Here is a 20,268-nt window from a genome sequence, read left to right as displayed (position 1 = left end):
CAATGTACGTTCACGATGATATATATAATAGCTATCATAAACATAATGTAATGTACGCGTTGATAAATGTTATAACTGCTAATTACATTAAATATTCATGCTGACACAGAAAACAAATTATTTCTCCACGTCTGTTGATTCCTTACAAAAAATTACTTACTGTGATATATTTTTCAGTACCGTGTGATGGTAAATGTAAAACGAACGCCTACTGCAGATCTTCAGACAACAAGTGTTATTGTAAATCTGGCTTCTCAGGAAACCCGTACGTGGGCTGTAGAGGTATGTATAGATGATCTTGTCAATTTCATATTTTAGGATGATTTTGATTAATATTATTTGCTTGCATATTGACAAAGGTAACTACTGTTATATACATTATATAATGTACGTTTGTGTTGATATTTATAATAACTAACATACACACATATAATGTACACGTTAATATATGTAATACTGATATGTACATTAAACATTCGTACTGACAGAGATCAACAAATTATTTCTCTATGTCTGTTGAGTCCTAACAAAAAATCATTTTTCGTGATATATTTTTCAGTACCGTGTGATGGTAAATGTAAAACGAACGCCTACTGCAGGTCTTCAGACAACAAGTGTTATTGTAAATCTGGCTTCACAGGAAACCCGTACGTGGGCTGTAGAGGTATGTATAGTTGATCTTTGTACATTTTGTGCTTCATTTATATTTTGATAAGCTTTTTATGTAATTTGCGTCTGTATTGAAAAAGATGACGACTGTCATATACATTATATGATACACGTTCGCTTTGATATAGGTAACTACTATCATACATATAATGTAATGTAGGCATTGATATATGTTACTACTGCTATTTACATTGAAACATTCGTGATGACGTAGATAAACACATTATTTCCCTATTTCCGTTTATTCGCGACAAATAATCATGATATATATTTTCAGTACCGTGTGATGGTAAATGTAAATCGAACGCCTACTGCAGGTCTTCAGACAACAAGTGTTATTGTAAATCTGGCTTCACAGGAAACCCGTACGTGGGCTGTAGAGGTATATATAGTTAATCTTCGTCAATTTTATATTTCCTTTTTATTTTGATTAGTTTGTTATGTTATTTGCTTGTGTATTGACAAAGGTTACTATTATCATATACATAATGTAATGTCATTCGCGATGATATATCTAATAACTGTGATATATAATATTATGTACGTTCGCGATGATTTATCTTATAACTATGATATATATAATATTATGTACGTTCGCGAATATTTATTTTATAACTATGATATATATAATATTATGTACGTTCGCGATGATATATCTAATAACTATGATATATTTAATGCAATGTATGCCGTCGTGCTGACAGAGGTAAACACATTATTTCTCTAGATATGTCTATTCTTGACAAAAGATCATTGCTGTGATGTATTTATTAAAGATAACTACTGTTATATACATTATATAATGTACGTTTGTGTTGGTATAGGTAATTATTATCATCAACATTATAAATACACTTTCGCGTTGATACATAATATAATTATCATATACATAATCTAACGTAAGCGTTGAGGTATGAAATACAGTTATTTACATTAAACAATCGGGATGACGTAGGTAAACACATTATTTCTCTATACCTGTTTATTGATGACAAGGAATTATTTGCTGTGATATGTATTTTCAGTACCGTGTGATGGTAAATGTAAATCGAACGCCTACTGCAGGTCTTCAGACAACAAGTGTTATTGTAAATCTGGCTTCACAGGAAACCCGTACGTGGGCTGTAGAGGTATGTAGAGTTGATATTTGTCAATTTTATATTTCATTTGGATTTGGATTAGTTTGTTATGTTATATTCTTGCGTATGAGAAAGGTAACTATTATATACATAATATAATGTATGCTCGCGCCTATGTAAATAACTTCTATCATATACATTATATGAATATTATATTGTTTAGCATGTGACAGTGGATATTGTCATCCCTGGGAAACCATTGTCATCCGAGGCGAAGCCGAGTTGTCAATGGGTTTCGGAGGGTTGACAATATCCACTGTCAAATCCTAAAGAATGTAATATTTGTTTTATTTCCCCGAAAGTCATTATAGAAACGATATCTTTATGAAAACTCTTCACACCAATCTTTTGTCTGAATATTCATTTAATTAACAATAAAGTAAAATCTCACTTTAGCAAAAACCTGCCTTAAATTGTCATTCAAAACATCTTTTGAAAACTCTTCAAATGCGTTTTCCTCCCCAAGGAACAGGCGGGAAATCTTCACGTTTTTTTTTCCAACAAATCTTTAGACGTTTTCGATTCTTTGTTGCAAGGATCTGTGTTTCATATCCTGCTCCAACACAGGAGCCAACTTCGACATGTTGACAGATTTTTTCGGCGTTTAACCAATCGGTGTCAAATTAGCGCTCCGTTGATATCGCCATAGTAATAAAATGTTCTAGTGACCGGCTTTGAGGCGGTGATGGTTAAACTGTTACGTAGCTTTCTTCATATGAGACTTTTTTCACTGTATCATAGCAATGTCAGCTTTGCCCGTTCACATCAATGTATTTCAGAAGGGGGAGACAGCATTTTTGTCTAGCTGTCTCTTAACCAATCAAGGTCACGGAAATCTACTTGAGATTTAATAGTATATAATGAACGTTCTCGTTGTTATATGTAACTCTTATCAGATACATGATGTAATGTACATTCGCGATGATATATCTTATAACTATGATATATATAATGCAATGAACGCGTTCGTGTTGACATAGACTAACACATTCTTTCTCTAGATATATCTATTCCTGACAAAGATTACTGCATTGATGTTCTATTTTTCAGTACCGTGTGATGGCAAATGTAAAACGAACGCCTACTGCAGGTCTTCAGACAACAAGTGTTATTGTAAATCTGGCTTCACAGGAAACCCGTACGTGGGCTGTAGAGGTATGTATAGTTGATCTTCGTACATTTTGTGCTTCATTTATATTTTGATAAGCTTTTTATGTAATTTGCGTCTGTATTGAAAAAGATGACGACTGTCATATACATTATATGATACACGTTCGCTTTGATATAGGTAACTACTATCATATACATAATGTAATGTACGCATTGATATATGTTACTACTGCTATTTACATTGAAACATTCATGATGACGTAGATAAACACATTATTTCTCTATGTCTGTTGATTCCTAACAAAAAATCTGTTTTCGTGATATATTTTTCAGTACCGTGTGATGGTAAATGTAAAACGAACGCCTACTGCAGGTCTTCAGACAACAAGTGTTATTGTAAATCTGGCTTCACAGGAAACCCGTACGTGGGCTGTAGAGGTATGTATAGTTGACCTTTTTCAATTTTATATTTCATTTTGATTACTTTGTTTTGTAATTAACTTGTGAATTGATATAGGTAACTGCTATGATATACATGATGTAATGTACGTTCGCGTTAATAAAGGTAACCATTACCATATATTTTATTTAATGTACGTTTGCGTTGCTTTAAGTAACTACTATGATATACATTATATAATGTACGTTCCCGTTGATATATATAATAACTAACATACACACATATAATATACGCGTTAATATATGTAATACTGATATGTACATTAAACATTCGTACTGACAGAGATAAACACTTTATTTCTCTAGATATGCTTGCTCCTAACAAAAGGTCATATGTTGTGATATATTTTTTCAGTACCGTGTGATGGTAAATGTAAAACGAACGCCTACTGCAGATCTTCAGACAACAAGTGTTATTGTAAATCTGGCTTCACAGGAAACCCGTACGTGGGCTGTAGAGGTATATATAGTTGAACTTCGTAAATTTTATATTTCCTTTTTATTTTGATTAGTTTGTTATGTTATTTGCTTGTGTATTGACAAAGATAACTACTGTTATATACATTATATAATGTACGTTTGTGTTGGTATAGGTAATTATTATCATCAACATTATAAATACACTTTCGCGTTGATACATAATATAATTATATACATAATCTAACGTAAGCGTTGATGTATGAAATACAGTTATTTACATTAAACAATCCCGATGACGTAGGTAAACACAATATTTCTCTATATATATTTATTCATGACAAGGAATTATTTGTTGTAATATATTTTTCAGTACCGTGTGATGGTAAATGTAAATCGAACGCCTACTGCAGGTCTTCAGACAACAAGTGTTATTGTAAATCTGGCTTCACAGGAAACCCGTACGTGGGCTGTAGAGGTTTGTATAGTTGCTATTTGTCATTTTGTTCATTTTTATTTTAATTAGTTTGTTATCTTATTTGATTGCGTATTGACAAAGGTAACTATTATCATATACATTACATATAGGCTCGCCCTTATTTAAATAACTGCTATCATATACATTATATGAATATTGCATCGTTTAGCATGTGACAGTGGATATTGTCATCCCAAGAAACCATTGTCATCCGAGTCGAAGCCGATTTGACAATGGGTTTCCGAGGGTTGACAATATACAGTTGTTTCATGCCTCATCAGTAAACAGTCAAAACTGTTTTCACGAGGTGTTGGTACTGACCTGGTGAACTGTTTCCCAGAGGCCGAAGTTCACCGGGTCAGTACCAACACCGAGTGGAAACTGTTTTGACAGTTGACTGACAACTGTTTTGTTATCTGACCATTGAAGTGAATAACTACAGTTCAACAAAAAAAAGTCTGAAATTCAAAATTTAATAACTCACAGAACCCTTGATGATATTCCTGGTATTAGCTGAGTCTCTGTTCTCTATGAGATTTAAAAGCTCGTCATCGTTTATGTATTCAAACCTAGAAGTCATGTTTACAGTCGACCGATGTTTAAAAACCTGTCGACGACAAGCAGTGTAGTCACTGTCATCTGTACGCTTGTAATTAGGCGCATTCGATTGTGCAGCGCGTGATCGGGCAACAGTTCATGGGTAGCATTCACGGTAAATCATGTGACCGGGCAACAGTTTATGGGTAGCATGTTTTATATGAAAACAGTCAAATTTGGTTAATATCCATTTATATAGTGAGTCAGATAACAATATCCACTGTCACATGCTAAACAATGTAATATTTGTTTTATTATCCCCAAAGTCATTATGATAACAATACCATTGCTAAACCTCTTCACACCAATCTTTTGTCTGAATAGTTATTTAATTCACAATAAAGTAAACTCTTACCAAAGCAAAAATCTTCATTAATTTGTCTTTCAAAACAATTTTAGAGAACTCTTCAAATGCGTTTTCCGCACTAAGGAACGGGAGGGAAATCCTCACGCTGATGTACGCGTTCGTGTTGACATAGGCTAACAAATTATTTCTCTAGATATATCTATTCCTGACAAAAGATTATTGCTTTGATATACTATTTTTCAGTACCGTGTGATGGTAAATGTAAATCGAACGCCTACTGCAGATCTTCAGACAACAAGTGTTATTGTAAATCTGGCTTCACAGGAAACCCGTACGTGGGCTGTAGAGGTATGTATAGTTGATCTTTGTCAACTTTATATTTCATTTTAATTTGGATTATTTTGTTATATTATTTGATTGTGTATTGACATACATAACTACTGTCATATACATTATATAATACACGTTCACGTTCATATAAGTAACTTTTATCATACACATTATAAATTGTACTTCCACGTCGATATAGGTAACTACTATCCTATTCATTATATGACTCACGTTCGTGTTCAAATAGATACCCACTATCATATACATTATGTAATGTATGTTCGCGTTGATATACGTAACAACTTTTATTTACATTATATGAGGTTCGCGTGGGTCAAGGTTACTACTGTCATGTACATCATATAATGTACGTTTGCGTTGTTTTAAGTAACTACTATGATATAGGTGATGTAATGTACGTTCCCGTTGATAAATATAATAACTAACAAACACACATATAATGTACACGTTAATATATGTAATACTGATATGTACATTAAACATTCGTACTGACAGAGATCAACAAATTATTTCTCTATGTCTTTTGAGTCCTAACAAAAAAAATCATTTTTCGTGATATATTTTTCAGTACCGTGTGATGGTAAATGTAAAACGAACGCCTACTGCAGGTCTTCAGACAACAAGTGTTATTGTAAATCTGGCTTCACAGGAAACCCGTACGTGGGCTGTAGAGGTATGTATAGATGATCTTGTCAATTTTATATTTCATTTGGATTACTTTGTTTTGTAATTAACTTGTGAATTGATATAGGTAACTACTATGATATACATTATATAATGTACGTTCCCGTTGATATATATAATAACTAACATACACACGTATAATATACGCGTTAATATATGTAATACTGATATGTACATTAAACATTCGTACTGACAGAGATAAACACTTCATTTCTCTAGATATGCTTGTTCCTAACAAAAGGTCATATGTTGTGATATATTTTTCAGTACCGTGTGATGGTAAATGTAAAACGAACGCCTACTGCAGATCTTCAGACAACAAGTGTTATTGTAAATCTGGCTTCACAGGAAACCCGTACGTGGGCTGTAGAGGTATGTATAGATGATCTTGTCAATTTCATATTTTAGGATGATTTTGATTAATATTATTTGCTTGCATATTGACAAAGGTAACTACTGTTATATACATTATATAATGTACGTTTGTGTTGATATTTATAATAACTAACATACACACATATAATGTACACGTTAATATATGTAATACTGATATGTACATTAAACATTCGTACTGACAGAGATCAACAAATTATTTCTCTATGTCTGTTGAGTCCTAACAAAAAATCATTTTTCGTGATATATTTTTCAGTACCGTGTGATGGTAAATGTAAAACGAACGCCTACTGCAGGTCTTCAGACAACAAGTGTTATTGTAAATCTGGCTTCACAGGAAACCCGTACGTGGGCTGTAGAGGTATGTATAGTTGATCTTGTCAATTTAGTATTACATTTTTATTTTGATTTGTTTGTGATGTTGTTTGCTTGCGTATTGACAAAGGTAACTACTGTCATATACATTAAATAATGTACCATTGCGTTGCTTGAGGTAACTACTATGATATACATTATATAATGTACGTTCCGTGTTGATATATATAATAACCAAAATACACACATATAATATACGCGTTAATATATGTAATACTGATATCTACATTAAACATTCGTGCTGACAGAGATAAACACTATATTTCTCTAGATATGCTTACTCCTAACAAAAGGTTATTTGCTGTGATATATTTTTCAGTACCGTGTGATGGTAAATGTAAATCGAACGCCTACTGCAGGTCTTCAGACAACAAGTGTTATTGTAAATCTGGCTTCACAGGAAACCCGTACGTGGGCTGTAGAGGTATGCATAGTTGATATTTGTCAATTTTATATTTCATTTTAATTTAGATAAGTTTGTTATGTTATTTGCTTGTGTATTGACATACATAACGACTGTCATATGCATTATACAATACATGTACACCTTCGCGTCCATATAGGTAACTACTACCATACACATTATAATTTGTAATTTCGCGTTAATATAGGTAACTACTATCCAATTCGTTATATAATTTACGTTCGCGTTGATATATGTAACAACTTTTATTTACATTATTTGAGGTTCGGGTTGGTCAAGGAAGCTACTGACATATTCAATTGATAATATACGTTTGTATTGATATAGTTTATTACTTTTATATACATTAAGCATTCGTGATGACATACGTATCAAATTATTTCTCTTTATTTGTTTATTCCAAATAAAAGATTATTTGTTGTAATATATAATTTTCAGTACCGTGTGATGGTAGATGTAAATCGAATGCCTACTGCAGGTCTTCAGACAACAAGTGTTATTGTAAATCTGGCTTCACAGGAAACCCGTACGTGGGCTGTAGAGGTATGTGTAGTTGATCTTTGTCAATTTTATATTTCATTTTAATTTAGATAAGTTTGTTATGCTATTTGCTTGTGCATTGACATACATAACCACTGCCATATACATTATATATTCTAACACGATGCATTTGCAACGCGTGTTATGATTGGTTACGGACCATTTTCTAATCCGCGATAGAACCATGATCTATCGTGTTAAGCCACGCCCCGTTTCTAATCAAAACAATATGGTGTCAAGTTCGACTGGTAGCGAAATTCAACACTCTGCACCATTTATGATTGATGACCCGTGATATTGGAATCAAAAGTGAATAAATCGAAAAGAATGAATTAACTGAATACATTTAACAAAAATCGTTAACATCATTCTTACCGTCATTTATTGATTGAAACGTTCATTTCGTCCGTGTGTAGGCATCTAGCCAAGTAAAAACCGAAAAGGAATTGAACAAGTGCACGCAACTTCACATAATGGTTGATCCTGTAGAAACACATCAACACCGACTTTGTCAAAACGCACATATCGTTATGCATACTGCAGAGTAAATCCAAATATGTCGTTAAATCTTCGGTAACAGGACTTTTAAAACAATCCAAATACACCGCTTCGTCAACATAAAGATCGAACTCTCGCAAGTATGGGCGTGGCCAATTGACCGACTTTGAAAGCTTCTTTCTGATTGGTCAATCAGCCACAGTATGACACGTCACTAGCGAAGGTCACAGAGTACTTAACAGCGTACTTGTATTGATGTACAACAATGTTTCTGAATATATGCGATAGTAAACGTGTTAGAATTGGGATAGTACTATCCCCTAAATACACGTTCGCGTTCATATAAGTAACTTTTACCGTATACATTATAAATTGTACTTTCCCGTTGATATAGAAAGCTACTATACTATTCATAATATTATTTACGTTCGCGTTCAATAGGTACCCACTACCATATACATTATATAATGTACCTTCGCGTTGACAATGTAACAACTTTTATTTAAATTGTATGACGTTCGCGTTGGTCAAGGTAGCTACTGACATACACATTATATAACGTGTGTTCGCGTTCGGTTTGGTAGCTACTATCATATTCAATTGATAATATACATTTGCATTGATATAGGTAATTACTTTTATATACATTAAGCATTCGTGATGACAAACGTACACACATTATTTCTTTATATCTGCTTATTCCTAACAAAAGTTTGTTTGCTGTGATGTATTTTTCAGTACCGTGTGATGGTAAATGTAAAACGAACGCCTACTGCAGGTCTTCAGACAACAAGTGTTATTGTAAATCTGGCTTCACAGGAAACCCGTACGTGGGCTGTAGAGGTATGTAGAGTTGATCTTTGTCAATTTTATATTTCATTTTTATTTTGATTAGTTTGTTATATTATATGATGTAAAAGTAGGAAGAACATTCCATCCTTATTCAATGCATAAGACCCTCTTACGGGAACAGTGGCATTTTACCCACGGAACTTTTTGACCAAAACCATTTATTTCACAATATCCAGCTATATAGTTGAGCTCAAATCTACATCGACTTTAACTGCCGTAATTACTCAATAAACTAAACCAAATAATTACAAAACAGTATTGGCATATCAGAACCAGAAATGTCTGTATCACTTCCGTAAAATATTGACATAGCTAAAAGTGTGCTTAAAAAATTGAACATTTTTGTCTTTAAGATTGTAATAATCAATTTGTAAAATTTACCTACATACTATTGACAATATAAATTTGACAGCATACGGCCTTTTTCAATATTTTCTTTAAGATACAAAGTAAATAACGGCGCACACCTTTGTTTTGTAAAACTGTTATAACACAGGATCCTGGAAACTGTTATAACACAGGATCCTGAAAACTGTTATAACACAGGATCCTGGAAACTGTTATAACACAGGGTCCTGGAAACTGTTATAACACAGGATCCTGGAAACTGTTATAACACAGGATCCTTGAAACTGTTATAACACATGATCCTGGAAACTGTTATAACACAGGATCCTGGAAACTGTTATAACACAGGATCCTGGAAACTGTTATAACACAGGATCCTGGAAACTGTTATAACACAGGATCCTGGAAACTGTTATAACACAGGATCCTGGAAACTGTTATAACACAGGATTCTGGAAACTGTTATAACACAGGATCCTGGAAACTGTTATAACATAGGATCCTGGAAACTGTTATAACACAGGATCCTGGAAACTGTTATACCACATGATCCTGGAAACTGTTATAACACAGGATCCTGGAAACTTTTTGAATTTTCTAAACAATAATCATTAGTTGTCTCTAATCTTGCTTCAAATAACACCTGGTTTTGGTAAAATTGGGTCGTAGATAAAAGTCCATGGTTCTTATAAGAAGTCCTTTATATCATATGCTCATTTTGATAAACACGAATGTTTTACTGCCTAGTGGGGAATATTTAACAAGTCATTCTTATCCATAAAATGACTAAGCACTTCAGTTTATGTATAACGGTTAAAAGATTGCGATTAAACGATGTTATTGTACTCCAGTTCCCTGCTGGGGTAAATGTAAGGCGAACTCCTACTGTAGGACCTCGGACAACAAGTGTTACTGTAAATCTGGCTACTCAGGGAACCCGTATGTCGGATGTAAAGGTAAGTGAAATAAGCTTAAAATAACAACTTGAATGTACATTATTATTATTTCTACTTTGGAATTATTTCTGTGGTAAATCTCAATGATTTCCTGTATTTTTAATGACGAATACTTATTTCAATGATTACTATTCATTTTAATGATGAATATTTGTTTTACTGATGAATGTTTATTTTAATGATGAATATTCATTCAATGATAAATATTCATTTAAATGATGAATATTTGTTTTAATCATGAATATTTATTCTAATGATGAATATTCATTCAATGATAATAATTCATTTAAATGATGAATATTTGTTCAATGAGGAGTATTTCATTGATCTGTATTCATATCTCTTTCGGAGGAAGGATGGTTAATTGTAATATTACGAGTTCTTCCTGTTCCATTTCTTTCATTTTTGCGATGAATATTTTCATTATGTCAGTATTCTCTATTTTCTCGACGTTATGAACGAAATATGCATGAATTGAATCAGGAGTCAAGATCACAGTTAATCGTTATAGGTCAAATATCAAGGGGAACTTGTTTCTCTCTCCTAAATGCTAAGTATTTTGTAATTAACAGCATATAATAATTATGGTTCTTGTTGTGACGGGGGAAATTTGTTTCTTTATTAAAACAACTTTCTAATTCATGAGTAAAAAAAAAGATATCTGAATCCATAGCGAACCTGTAAACATTCAAAAAGGAGTAGTTATTACGACTACCGTAAAATCCAATGTTTCAGTTCCCTGCTGGGGTAAATGTAAGGCGAACTCCTACTGTAGGACCTCGGACAACAAGTGTTACTGTAAATCTGGCTACTCAGGGAACCCGTATGTAGGATGTAAAAGTAAGTAAAATATATTTGAAATAAATATGAAATAACAAGTTGAATGTACATTATTATCATTCCTCTTGAAAATAAAAATCCCATTAACACAGGATCCTGGAAACTGTTATAACACAGGATCCTGGAAACTGTTATAACACAGGGTCCTGGAAACTGTTATAACACAGGATCCTGGAAACTGTTATAACACAGGATCATGGAAACTGTTATAACACAGGGTCCTGGAAACTGTTATAACACAGGATCCTGGAAACTTTTATACCACATGATCCTGGAAACTGTTATAACACAGGATCCTGGAAACTTTTTGAATTTTCTAAACAATAATCATTAGTTGTCTCTAGTCTTGCTTCAAATAACACCTGGTTTTGGTAAAATTGAGTCGTTGATAAAAGTCCATGGTTCTTATAAGAAGTCCTTTATATCATATGCTCATTTTGATAAACACGAATGTTTTACTGCCTAGTGGGGAATATTTAACAAGTCATTCTTATCCATAAAATGACTAAGCACTTCAGTTTATGTATAACGGTTAAAAGATTGCGATTAAACGATGTTATTGTACTCCAGTTCCCTGCTGGGGTAAATGTAAGGCGAACTCCTACTGTAGGACCTCGGACAACAAGTGTTACTGTAAATCTGGCTACTCAGGGAACCCGTATGTCGGATGTAAAAGTAAGTAAAATATATTTGAAATAAATATGAAATAACAAGTTGAATGTACATTATTATCATTCCTCTTGAAAATAAAAATCCCATTAATATTTTGTGTTTACAATAATGAAAATTCATTTTAATGATGAATATTAATTGAATGCTAAATATTCATTTTAATGATTGATACTCATATCTCCCTTTCGGTGATTAGTTGTAATAGTATTAGTTATTTCTGTTTTGTGTCCCTATTTTGCAATGTTGTTGTTGTTGTTGTTGTTGTTGTTGTTGTTGTTAAATGAGGGGTCACTTGACCACAGTTAATGGTTACTGATCAAATAGCAAAGGGAATGTATTTATCTTACCTAAATTTAAGGTATTCTGTAATCAGCAGCAGCTGTGGTATTACTTATGAAGAGGGAGAACGATATTTCTTTATCAAAACAACTTTCTAATTCATGAGTAAAATAGAATATCATTATTCTTAAACCATTCACAGATATTCAAATCCATGGCGAACCTGTTAACATTAAAAGGAGAAGCCTTTACAATTACTGTAAATTTGTATTTCAGTTCCCTGCTGGGGTAAATGTAAGGCGAACTCCTACTGTAGGACCTCTGACAACAAGTGTTACTGTAAATCTGGCTACTCAGGGAACCCGTATGTCGGATGTGTACGGAGAGGTCAGTGAAGGTTTTAACATTTTCAAATACTTTTCAATGTATGTAATTGTATTTTTTTCTAAAAGTTTTTATTTTAATCACCATGAACGTTTCTTTGTCCTTCAGTTTGATATCGAATACCGTGTTTATAAAATACCATTGAACATCATCTTTAAATTCCTATAACTAGCATTACATTGATGATGACACCACGGAAAGTTAAACGGAGCTAGAGAACAAAGCAGTAAGAATTAATCAATATTTCAGTTCCTTGCTGGGGTAAATGTAAGGCGAACTCCTACTGTAGGACCTCTGACAACAAGTGTTACTGTAAATCTGGCTACTCAGGGAACCCGTATGTAGGATGTGTACGGAGAGGTGAGTACAATCTGTCAAACTTTTTATACTGTAAACGTTTTTCTTTTGGTGAACTCTAATTTTATCGCATTGGGCAAAACAGATAAGCGTCGAGATGAAATGACTTAGCAATGATTTTTCTGATAGGACACCATATTTAGAAACTGCAATTACATGTCAGTAGTGCAAGAATAATGAAGCGTAATTTTTTTTTCAGCACGATACATATTAATTATTAGTTTTATTACATGTATCTAAAGTGTTGTGCTATGTGGCGTGTTCGTGAGGAGTGTACGGACACAACAAACCCATTGCTGTCAGTCAACATTGTTTTAAATATGGCCGCCTCCGCAACAATATCTGCCTCAGTGCGCATGTACAGAAATATAGACACAGCTATAGTCTGTTTCATATAACCTAACACAACATAAAAAAAAATATTTTATCAATTTTAAATGAATGCAGCCGTTTCGATCTTGAGACGTTTTATACATCAAATTCAATACAAAGGTTAGATTCTAATGAATATGAAAACAGACGTGCGATTATGGCTTTATAAAAATCCAATGTTTCAGTTCCCTGCTGGGGTAAATGTAGGGCAAACTCCTACTGTAGGACCTCGGACAACAAGTGTTACTGTAAATCTGGCTACACAGGGAACCCGTATGTAGGATGTACATGTGTACGGAGAGGTGAGTACAATCTTTCAAACTTTTAATATTGTAAACGTCTTTCTTTAAGTGGACTCTAATTTTGTCGCATTGGGCAATACAATTTAGCGCCAAGATGAAATTAATTACCAGCAATATTTTTGATAGGACACAATATTTAGAAACTGCAATTACATGTCAGCAGTGCAAGAATAATGAAGCGAGATTTTTTTTTCAGCTCAGATATATACGCTTGCATCAATGATATGTATGAAGTTAAAAAAATAACCATTTTGATACATATCAATTATTACTTGTCTTAGTTAAAGATGAATATTTATCAATATTAAATAAATGCAGCTGTTAAGTTCTCGAAACGTTCTATATATCAAATTTAACACAAAGGTAAGATCCAAATGAACACAAAAACATATGAGCAATTGTACCTTAAAATGGTTGTATAAAAATCCAATGTCTCAGTTCCTTGCTGGGGTAAATGTAAGGCAAACTCCTACTGTAGGACCACAGACAACAAGTGTTACTGTAAATCTAATATTTTGAAATAACTTTTAAAATGTATGTGATTTTATAACAAGTGACTAATACCCATATTCTTTAATTTGTCATCATGTTTAATATTGATAATACGTGTTTATACAGTATCGTTGATTCTGAAACCGCGGAAAATTGAGCGGAGCTACAGAAAAAAAAAGGTGTAAAAAAATCAATCATTTTATTACAGTTCCCTGCTTGGGGAAGTGTAGGGCGAATTCCTACTGTAAGACCTCGGTCAACAGGTGTTATTGTAAACCAGGCTACATAGGTAACCCGTATGTAGGGTGCAGAGGTAAGTCGATATATTTTAGAAATAGATTAATCCCTTCAAATGGTATGAAATTATCATAAATCAGTTTTCATGTTTGATCGCTTCTATTTCATGACAAATGCGATCATAGTCATTGTAGGATCAGTATACATCTTCTAACTTAATTATAGGTAACTGTTTGTAACATGAGAATTAACAACACATTAGAGAACTGTTACACAAATAACTTTACAAAGGAATTGACTAACTTAAAACTAAAATACAAGCTCACCTGATAAACAAGTTATCGTCTCTGTCGGCATATACAAGTGTAATGAATGATTCCATCTGAACATGCTTACATATTCTTCAAGTTTACTAGCTGTTTTGTGTTGACAAGAGTTAACAACTTGAGAAAAAGGTTGACGGAAATGAAAAGTTCTTGCTTAGAAATATTTAAAACTTGATCATAATCCCTGTATATGTTTCGAAACACATTCATATGATAAAGTGTTACACAATAGATATGAACCTTTCGTCGATATTGAACTCATCGGGTTTACGAATGTTATATGACGAAAAATGAAGAATGGTAGAAAGAAGAATTAAATTAAGGAGGTTTACGAATGTTATACGGTAAAATATGTAGAATGATAGAAAGAATCAAATAAATGAAGTTTACATATGTTATACGGCAAAATATGTAGAATGATGGAAAGAGGAATTAAATTAGGGAGGTTTACAAATGTTTAATCCAATGTGTTACTTCTATTGCAGCACGTTGTTGAAGAGCATTCCATAGTCGGGACAGCGATTTTTCGTCAATCCGTATGTTTGGTGTCCATAATCGAGAAATTAAATTGTACAACTGTAACAATTGTTTAACATTATTAAATATTGTACATATCTATTCTTTTGTAATTTTTTTTTTTTTTTTTTTACTTTATTTTTTGGGGGGTTGGGGTGGAGAGGGGGTCCCAATATCGTAGAAAATTCAATTTGTGCTTGCAGTGACGCATCTTAATTGTTTGTTTTTGTTTTGTATTTAAAGCCTGATATGATCACATATCATGGAATACATGTATATGTATTTTCCACATATATGTTTATTTCATATAAGGTTAATAAAAGCAGTTGATAACTCAGGGGATATAAAACACACCAAACCTGAGTGAACACCTATGGAAAACATTGCAGACTATCAGGTAGTAAAGAAAGCTATTACACAAGCTTATAAGCTCGTGCCGGAGGCTTATCCCAAGAAATTTCGAAATTCATAAAAGAATAAGTCATGTAGAATTTGCTTGAGAGAAAGAACAATTGTTCAATAGATGGTGTTATCCTAAAGAAATTGACAAAGATTTTGACAAACTAAGGCAATTATTGTAAAAAGAAGAATTCTAGCGTTGTATCCATTGAAATATCAAAACTCATTTAGATAAGAGAAAAGTCAAATCACTGAGTGAAGCGGCTATAATGGTTGATGATTACACTCACAAAGACTTGTTTATTAAATAATAATATCTAAGCCCTGTATGTACTCACAGCATTTTACTAGGATTCAGAATGGATGATGTGGATGATGTGGATAATGCCCTCAAGTATACAAACAATACACTCCTCTTTCACAATCACTTATTTTGACATATAAATTTACAGGTAAACTCATCGATGTGTTTGCTTACGGTGTCACAAAATCTTGTAAAATTATCCCACCTCCAGACTACTTTAAAATGAATTATTATGTGAATTGCTCTCAAATTCAATGATGAATTGCATATTGTATAATGGATTGCATTTTTGATCATTTTACTCAGGTAGAAGATAGCGGAGTTTAGTATGAAAATTGACGACAATCAACATTTTTAATTGTGATGTCGTTTTGTCATCATGATTTTATTGCAACTGTTCATACACAATTTCGTTTCTAGATATTTTTTTAGTTATAATTACCTATAATTAGACTGTAATGTTATTGACGACTGTTGCCAGCGGCTCTTAACGGCATCTATATAAATAATACCCCGATATACAAATAAAACAGAATGATCCTCGTTTTAAGGGAATAGCTAAACACTCTTTGGAGATGCTATGATTTGCCAGTTGTTTTTTGTTGTTGTTGTTGTTGTTGTTGTTGTTTGGGTTTTTTTGGAAACCAAGTTATATCCTCTTCTCATAGGTAAACAATGTACAACCTCTGAATTAAGGATTGCCATTGATTGTTATGGCATTTGTCTTCACCAGACGGATTTTTCCCATATTGCCAGAGGAACAATGATGAACTTGTCATGTGATCAGATTGAATTCTCTCGAAACGAGTAGTGCCACTGATATGGTATCAGATAAATTGATGCTCCCCCATTTACTAAAACGGAGTCTAAGGCAAACCAATCTACACCAAATCTATGGTTTTCTTCATGTTTTAATTTAATGACGTGGTTATCATTTTGACAGTAGGAAACATGCTTGAGAAACATAGGGCGGCCAGTAACCACATTCATTGGGAGACCCTTTACCAATTTTGTAATTATGTAACCGGGTATACAATCAAATCCAATGCAAACTTCAAGAGGAAGCGGGTTTAACGCCATAGCTATCACATACATTCCTTAAATAGTGTCATCTGGGAGATTGAATAGAATGATTTTCAATATGGAATTACAACCCATTATCAAATATATGTGTTTATTTTAAATCGTATCGCTGTTTAGTTTATATACACCTAAAACATGATCAACAGTTTACCTGTTTATTACTCTTGTAAGCAAAATGAAACAAATGTACATGTCAACATATAAACAACATTTGGCATATCAGGGGCTCTACTCACTCTACTCAATAAACATACTTAAAATACAGCTAACTTAAATGAACAAGACTCAAGTATTTTGAGAAACACCCCGAGAAGAGGCTTGACTCGGTCGAACTCCAGAGAAGCAGCTTGACTCCAGGTATTTCACGGTGAAGATAGAAAATGGAGTACTCAAAATTGAGAGGCTTGACTCTACTGAACACCAGCGAAGCGACTTGACTCTAAGACTTAACTAAATACATGCCTGAATTAGAGAAAAAACTTGACTCTACTGAGCAGCAGAGAAGCAACTTGACACAAAAGAATTAATACCGAAAATGTCCCACTAGAGAAGAAGCTTGACTCTACTAAGACATAGAGAAGCGACTTGGCTCTAGTATCCCTGTAAAGATGAGTGATAGACGCTTCTACATAGTTTTAAGTGAATAAAGGGATTTAAAAGATTAACTAAGTATTGGGGGTAAAATTTCCCAGGAATTAAAGGCCAAAATTGAACGAAATATGTAAAAATTTACATGAATTACTATAAGTGAGAGCCTCCAATATGTATAAGTAAATAATTGTAATTGGACAATGAAAACTTAAGTTGGGTAAATAAAAGAGACCCAACGTGGCAACAAAGTAAAAGTCTAAAAGAGTAGTTATATAATACAGATGATGAAAACCATGTCATACAAACATCCTGGCAAAGCAACTTGTGATCAAGAACGTAGGTTGGCAAGGGACATATTCCTTTGAGCAGTAGGGATGAGTGAAGGGTCAGTACGGATGTACCGTATGTAGTAGCCGGAGGATCATCTTCCAAGTGTTTGTATGACATTATCTTCAACGCCAGCCTCAGCAGCTGAGGTGGCAGCACCTATACGAAAGGAATGTCCGTTGAAACTATGGTTGTCTCCACCTATACGTGATAGCGTCTCCTTTAAATAAGTGATAAACGTAAGTCGTGTTAGCGGCTTAGTGACAAACACATTGTCTACAAACAAAGGGGAAATAGGAGTAGCCCCTTGGACATAGCGCACTTTCAAATAGTCATGCATTGTTGACACCGGAGTCAACTGGCGATTTTCGAAAACCTGCATGACAACTCCCCTGCCAAAAGGTCCATTTTTGAACAGCGCAGACATAGGTGAAAACTAAACTTATCAGGTAACAGTTACATCACACATACGAATAAAATTATTATCCTGTAGTGTTAAGCACGTGAATTCACCACATCGCAGAAATCCATAAAATGCTGTTTTGAAAAGCACAAACGAGCATGAGGTCAATGAAAGGTTCGAAAATTCCTTTGGTGTCGCACAAGGCGGAACATAGTTTAGTAAGCACCTCACATGCAATGGGAAAACATTTAAATAGAGAGTACCCACAAGACTTTTTAATTGTTCGCAAAATATAAGTCAGTCTTGGAGTATTGACAGGTGGATCACCAACATTAAAACGAATGCAATTGAAGCGTACACCAGCCAGGTAAAGTTTGATTGTGTCATATTTAAGACCTTGTGCTTTTTGACAATGTGTCACGAAACGAATCAGTAAGTCCTCGGAGACTGTTGGTAGAGAATTCAACGGAAACCGGATGCCTTGCATGAGAATGAATGTCCGAAAACAATTCTAACCTGATCTGTAAGTAGCTAGTGTGCAAGCTCTCTGAAACGTTGCATCTGGAACCGAGAAATAGCGTCGGCAATGTTATCGAGTTTCCCTGGAATATGCACAGCATGAACGACAAAGTTGAGTACAGCAGAATGATAGGTTAGCTTGCGAATAAGTCCCATAATGCTTTTAACTTTTAGAAATAATTTCTACAGTGAAATGCGATGCGCTTCTCATGCCACTGATGGCCCCACAACACACAAGCCATAACTATAGGGTGAAGTTCAAAAAGGGCCATAGAAGGGTCTTGGTTCTTCAGACTGGGATGAAAGACATCCTGAAACCACTTGTTATAATAAATACCTCCGAAAAAAGATACACCGTTCCAATTTCTTAAGAAAAGCGACCACATATTAAGGTCAGCACGACACGCTTCTGCTAGTTTGACATGAAAGTGGAGTTTACTCACTGCAGTCGACAGCGAAATCAAGTGAGAAACAAACGAGTGGCCTTGTCTAATACAGCGACAGGCAAACTTCATGTGTCCTAGTAGGCTTAAAAGTTCGCGTTTTGTACAAGATTTCTTCCTCTTAAAAGAATCTACAAACTGTACAATCCTATCTATTTCCTCCACAGGTAACCGTATTTCACTGGTTCCAGAGTCAATATACACACCTAGATACTCCAACGAAATGCATGGTCCTACGGTTTTGTGTGCTCCTAAAGGTATGCAGAGGTTGGAGAATATTGCCATAGTGGCTGTAGCATCAACACAAGCTGGTTCTATGACTAAAAATCATCTAGGAGATGTAAAATGTTGTTGATATGGTAATTGGTTTTGGCAATCCAGCAAACAGCTTTGGAGAGGTTGTCGAACAGCTTAGGACTAGAACGGCTACCAAAGACTAGTCTTGGGGGAAAATAATATATATTTTCCGATTGTATTCCGTGATATGGCCATATTTCTGGTTTGGTGGGCATGAACTTAAAGCATCTGTAATATCTGTTTTCATTAACCAAGCATATTTTCCTGAATATTTAATAAGACGGATGGCATCATCGATGGTAACATAGTGTAAAAAACAGGTAGCTTTATCAATCAGACTATTCAGACTTGGATTGGTTATATCCTCGTGAGGCGCCGATAAATCAACAATAAGCCGTTTCTTCTTTGAGTATTGATGTTCTGCTAAGCCAATTGGATTAATGCGATAGTCTTGATAAGGGATGGAACTAAAGGATAACCATTTTTTAACTCCTTATTAACCAAATCTTTAACACAACCTGGATCTTC

At 33.9% G+C, this 20,268-nt stretch overlaps 1 protein-coding gene across 3 annotated transcripts; it reads left to right on the top strand.

Annotated features, from left to right (window-relative positions):
• The first annotated feature begins 8,926 nt into the window (after nucleotides 1-8,926).
• On the top strand, nucleotides 8,927-15,476 carry LOC117326801 (multiple epidermal growth factor-like domains protein 10). Of its 3 annotated transcripts, XM_033883525.1 has the most exons (9): nucleotides 8,927-9,284; nucleotides 10,493-10,597; nucleotides 11,333-11,437; nucleotides 12,008-12,112; nucleotides 12,665-12,775; nucleotides 13,022-13,132; nucleotides 13,687-13,803; nucleotides 14,504-14,608; nucleotides 15,344-15,476. In XM_033883525.1, the coding sequence occupies exons 1-9, from the start codon at nucleotides 9,167-9,169 to the stop codon at nucleotides 15,352-15,354; spliced, it is 888 nt and encodes a 295-aa protein (XP_033739416.1). In that variant the 5' UTR covers nucleotides 8,927-9,166; the 3' UTR covers nucleotides 15,355-15,476. The 3 variants fall into 3 exon arrangements, with proteins under 3 accessions (XP_033739416.1, XP_033739417.1, XP_033739418.1); XM_033883526.1 differs by lacking the exon at nucleotides 13,022-13,132; XM_033883527.1 differs by lacking the exons at nucleotides 13,687-13,803; nucleotides 14,504-14,608; nucleotides 15,344-15,476 and adding an exon at nucleotides 14,242-14,457.
• The last annotated feature ends 4,792 nt before the right edge of the window (nucleotides 15,477-20,268 follow it).

The sequence above is a fragment of the Pecten maximus genome, chromosome 5 (assembly GCF_902652985.1).
Source record: "Pecten maximus chromosome 5, xPecMax1.1, whole genome shotgun sequence".
Taxonomy (NCBI): domain Eukaryota; kingdom Metazoa; phylum Mollusca; class Bivalvia; order Pectinida; family Pectinidae; genus Pecten; species Pecten maximus.
This window is presented reverse-complemented; position numbering and strand designations above follow the sequence as displayed.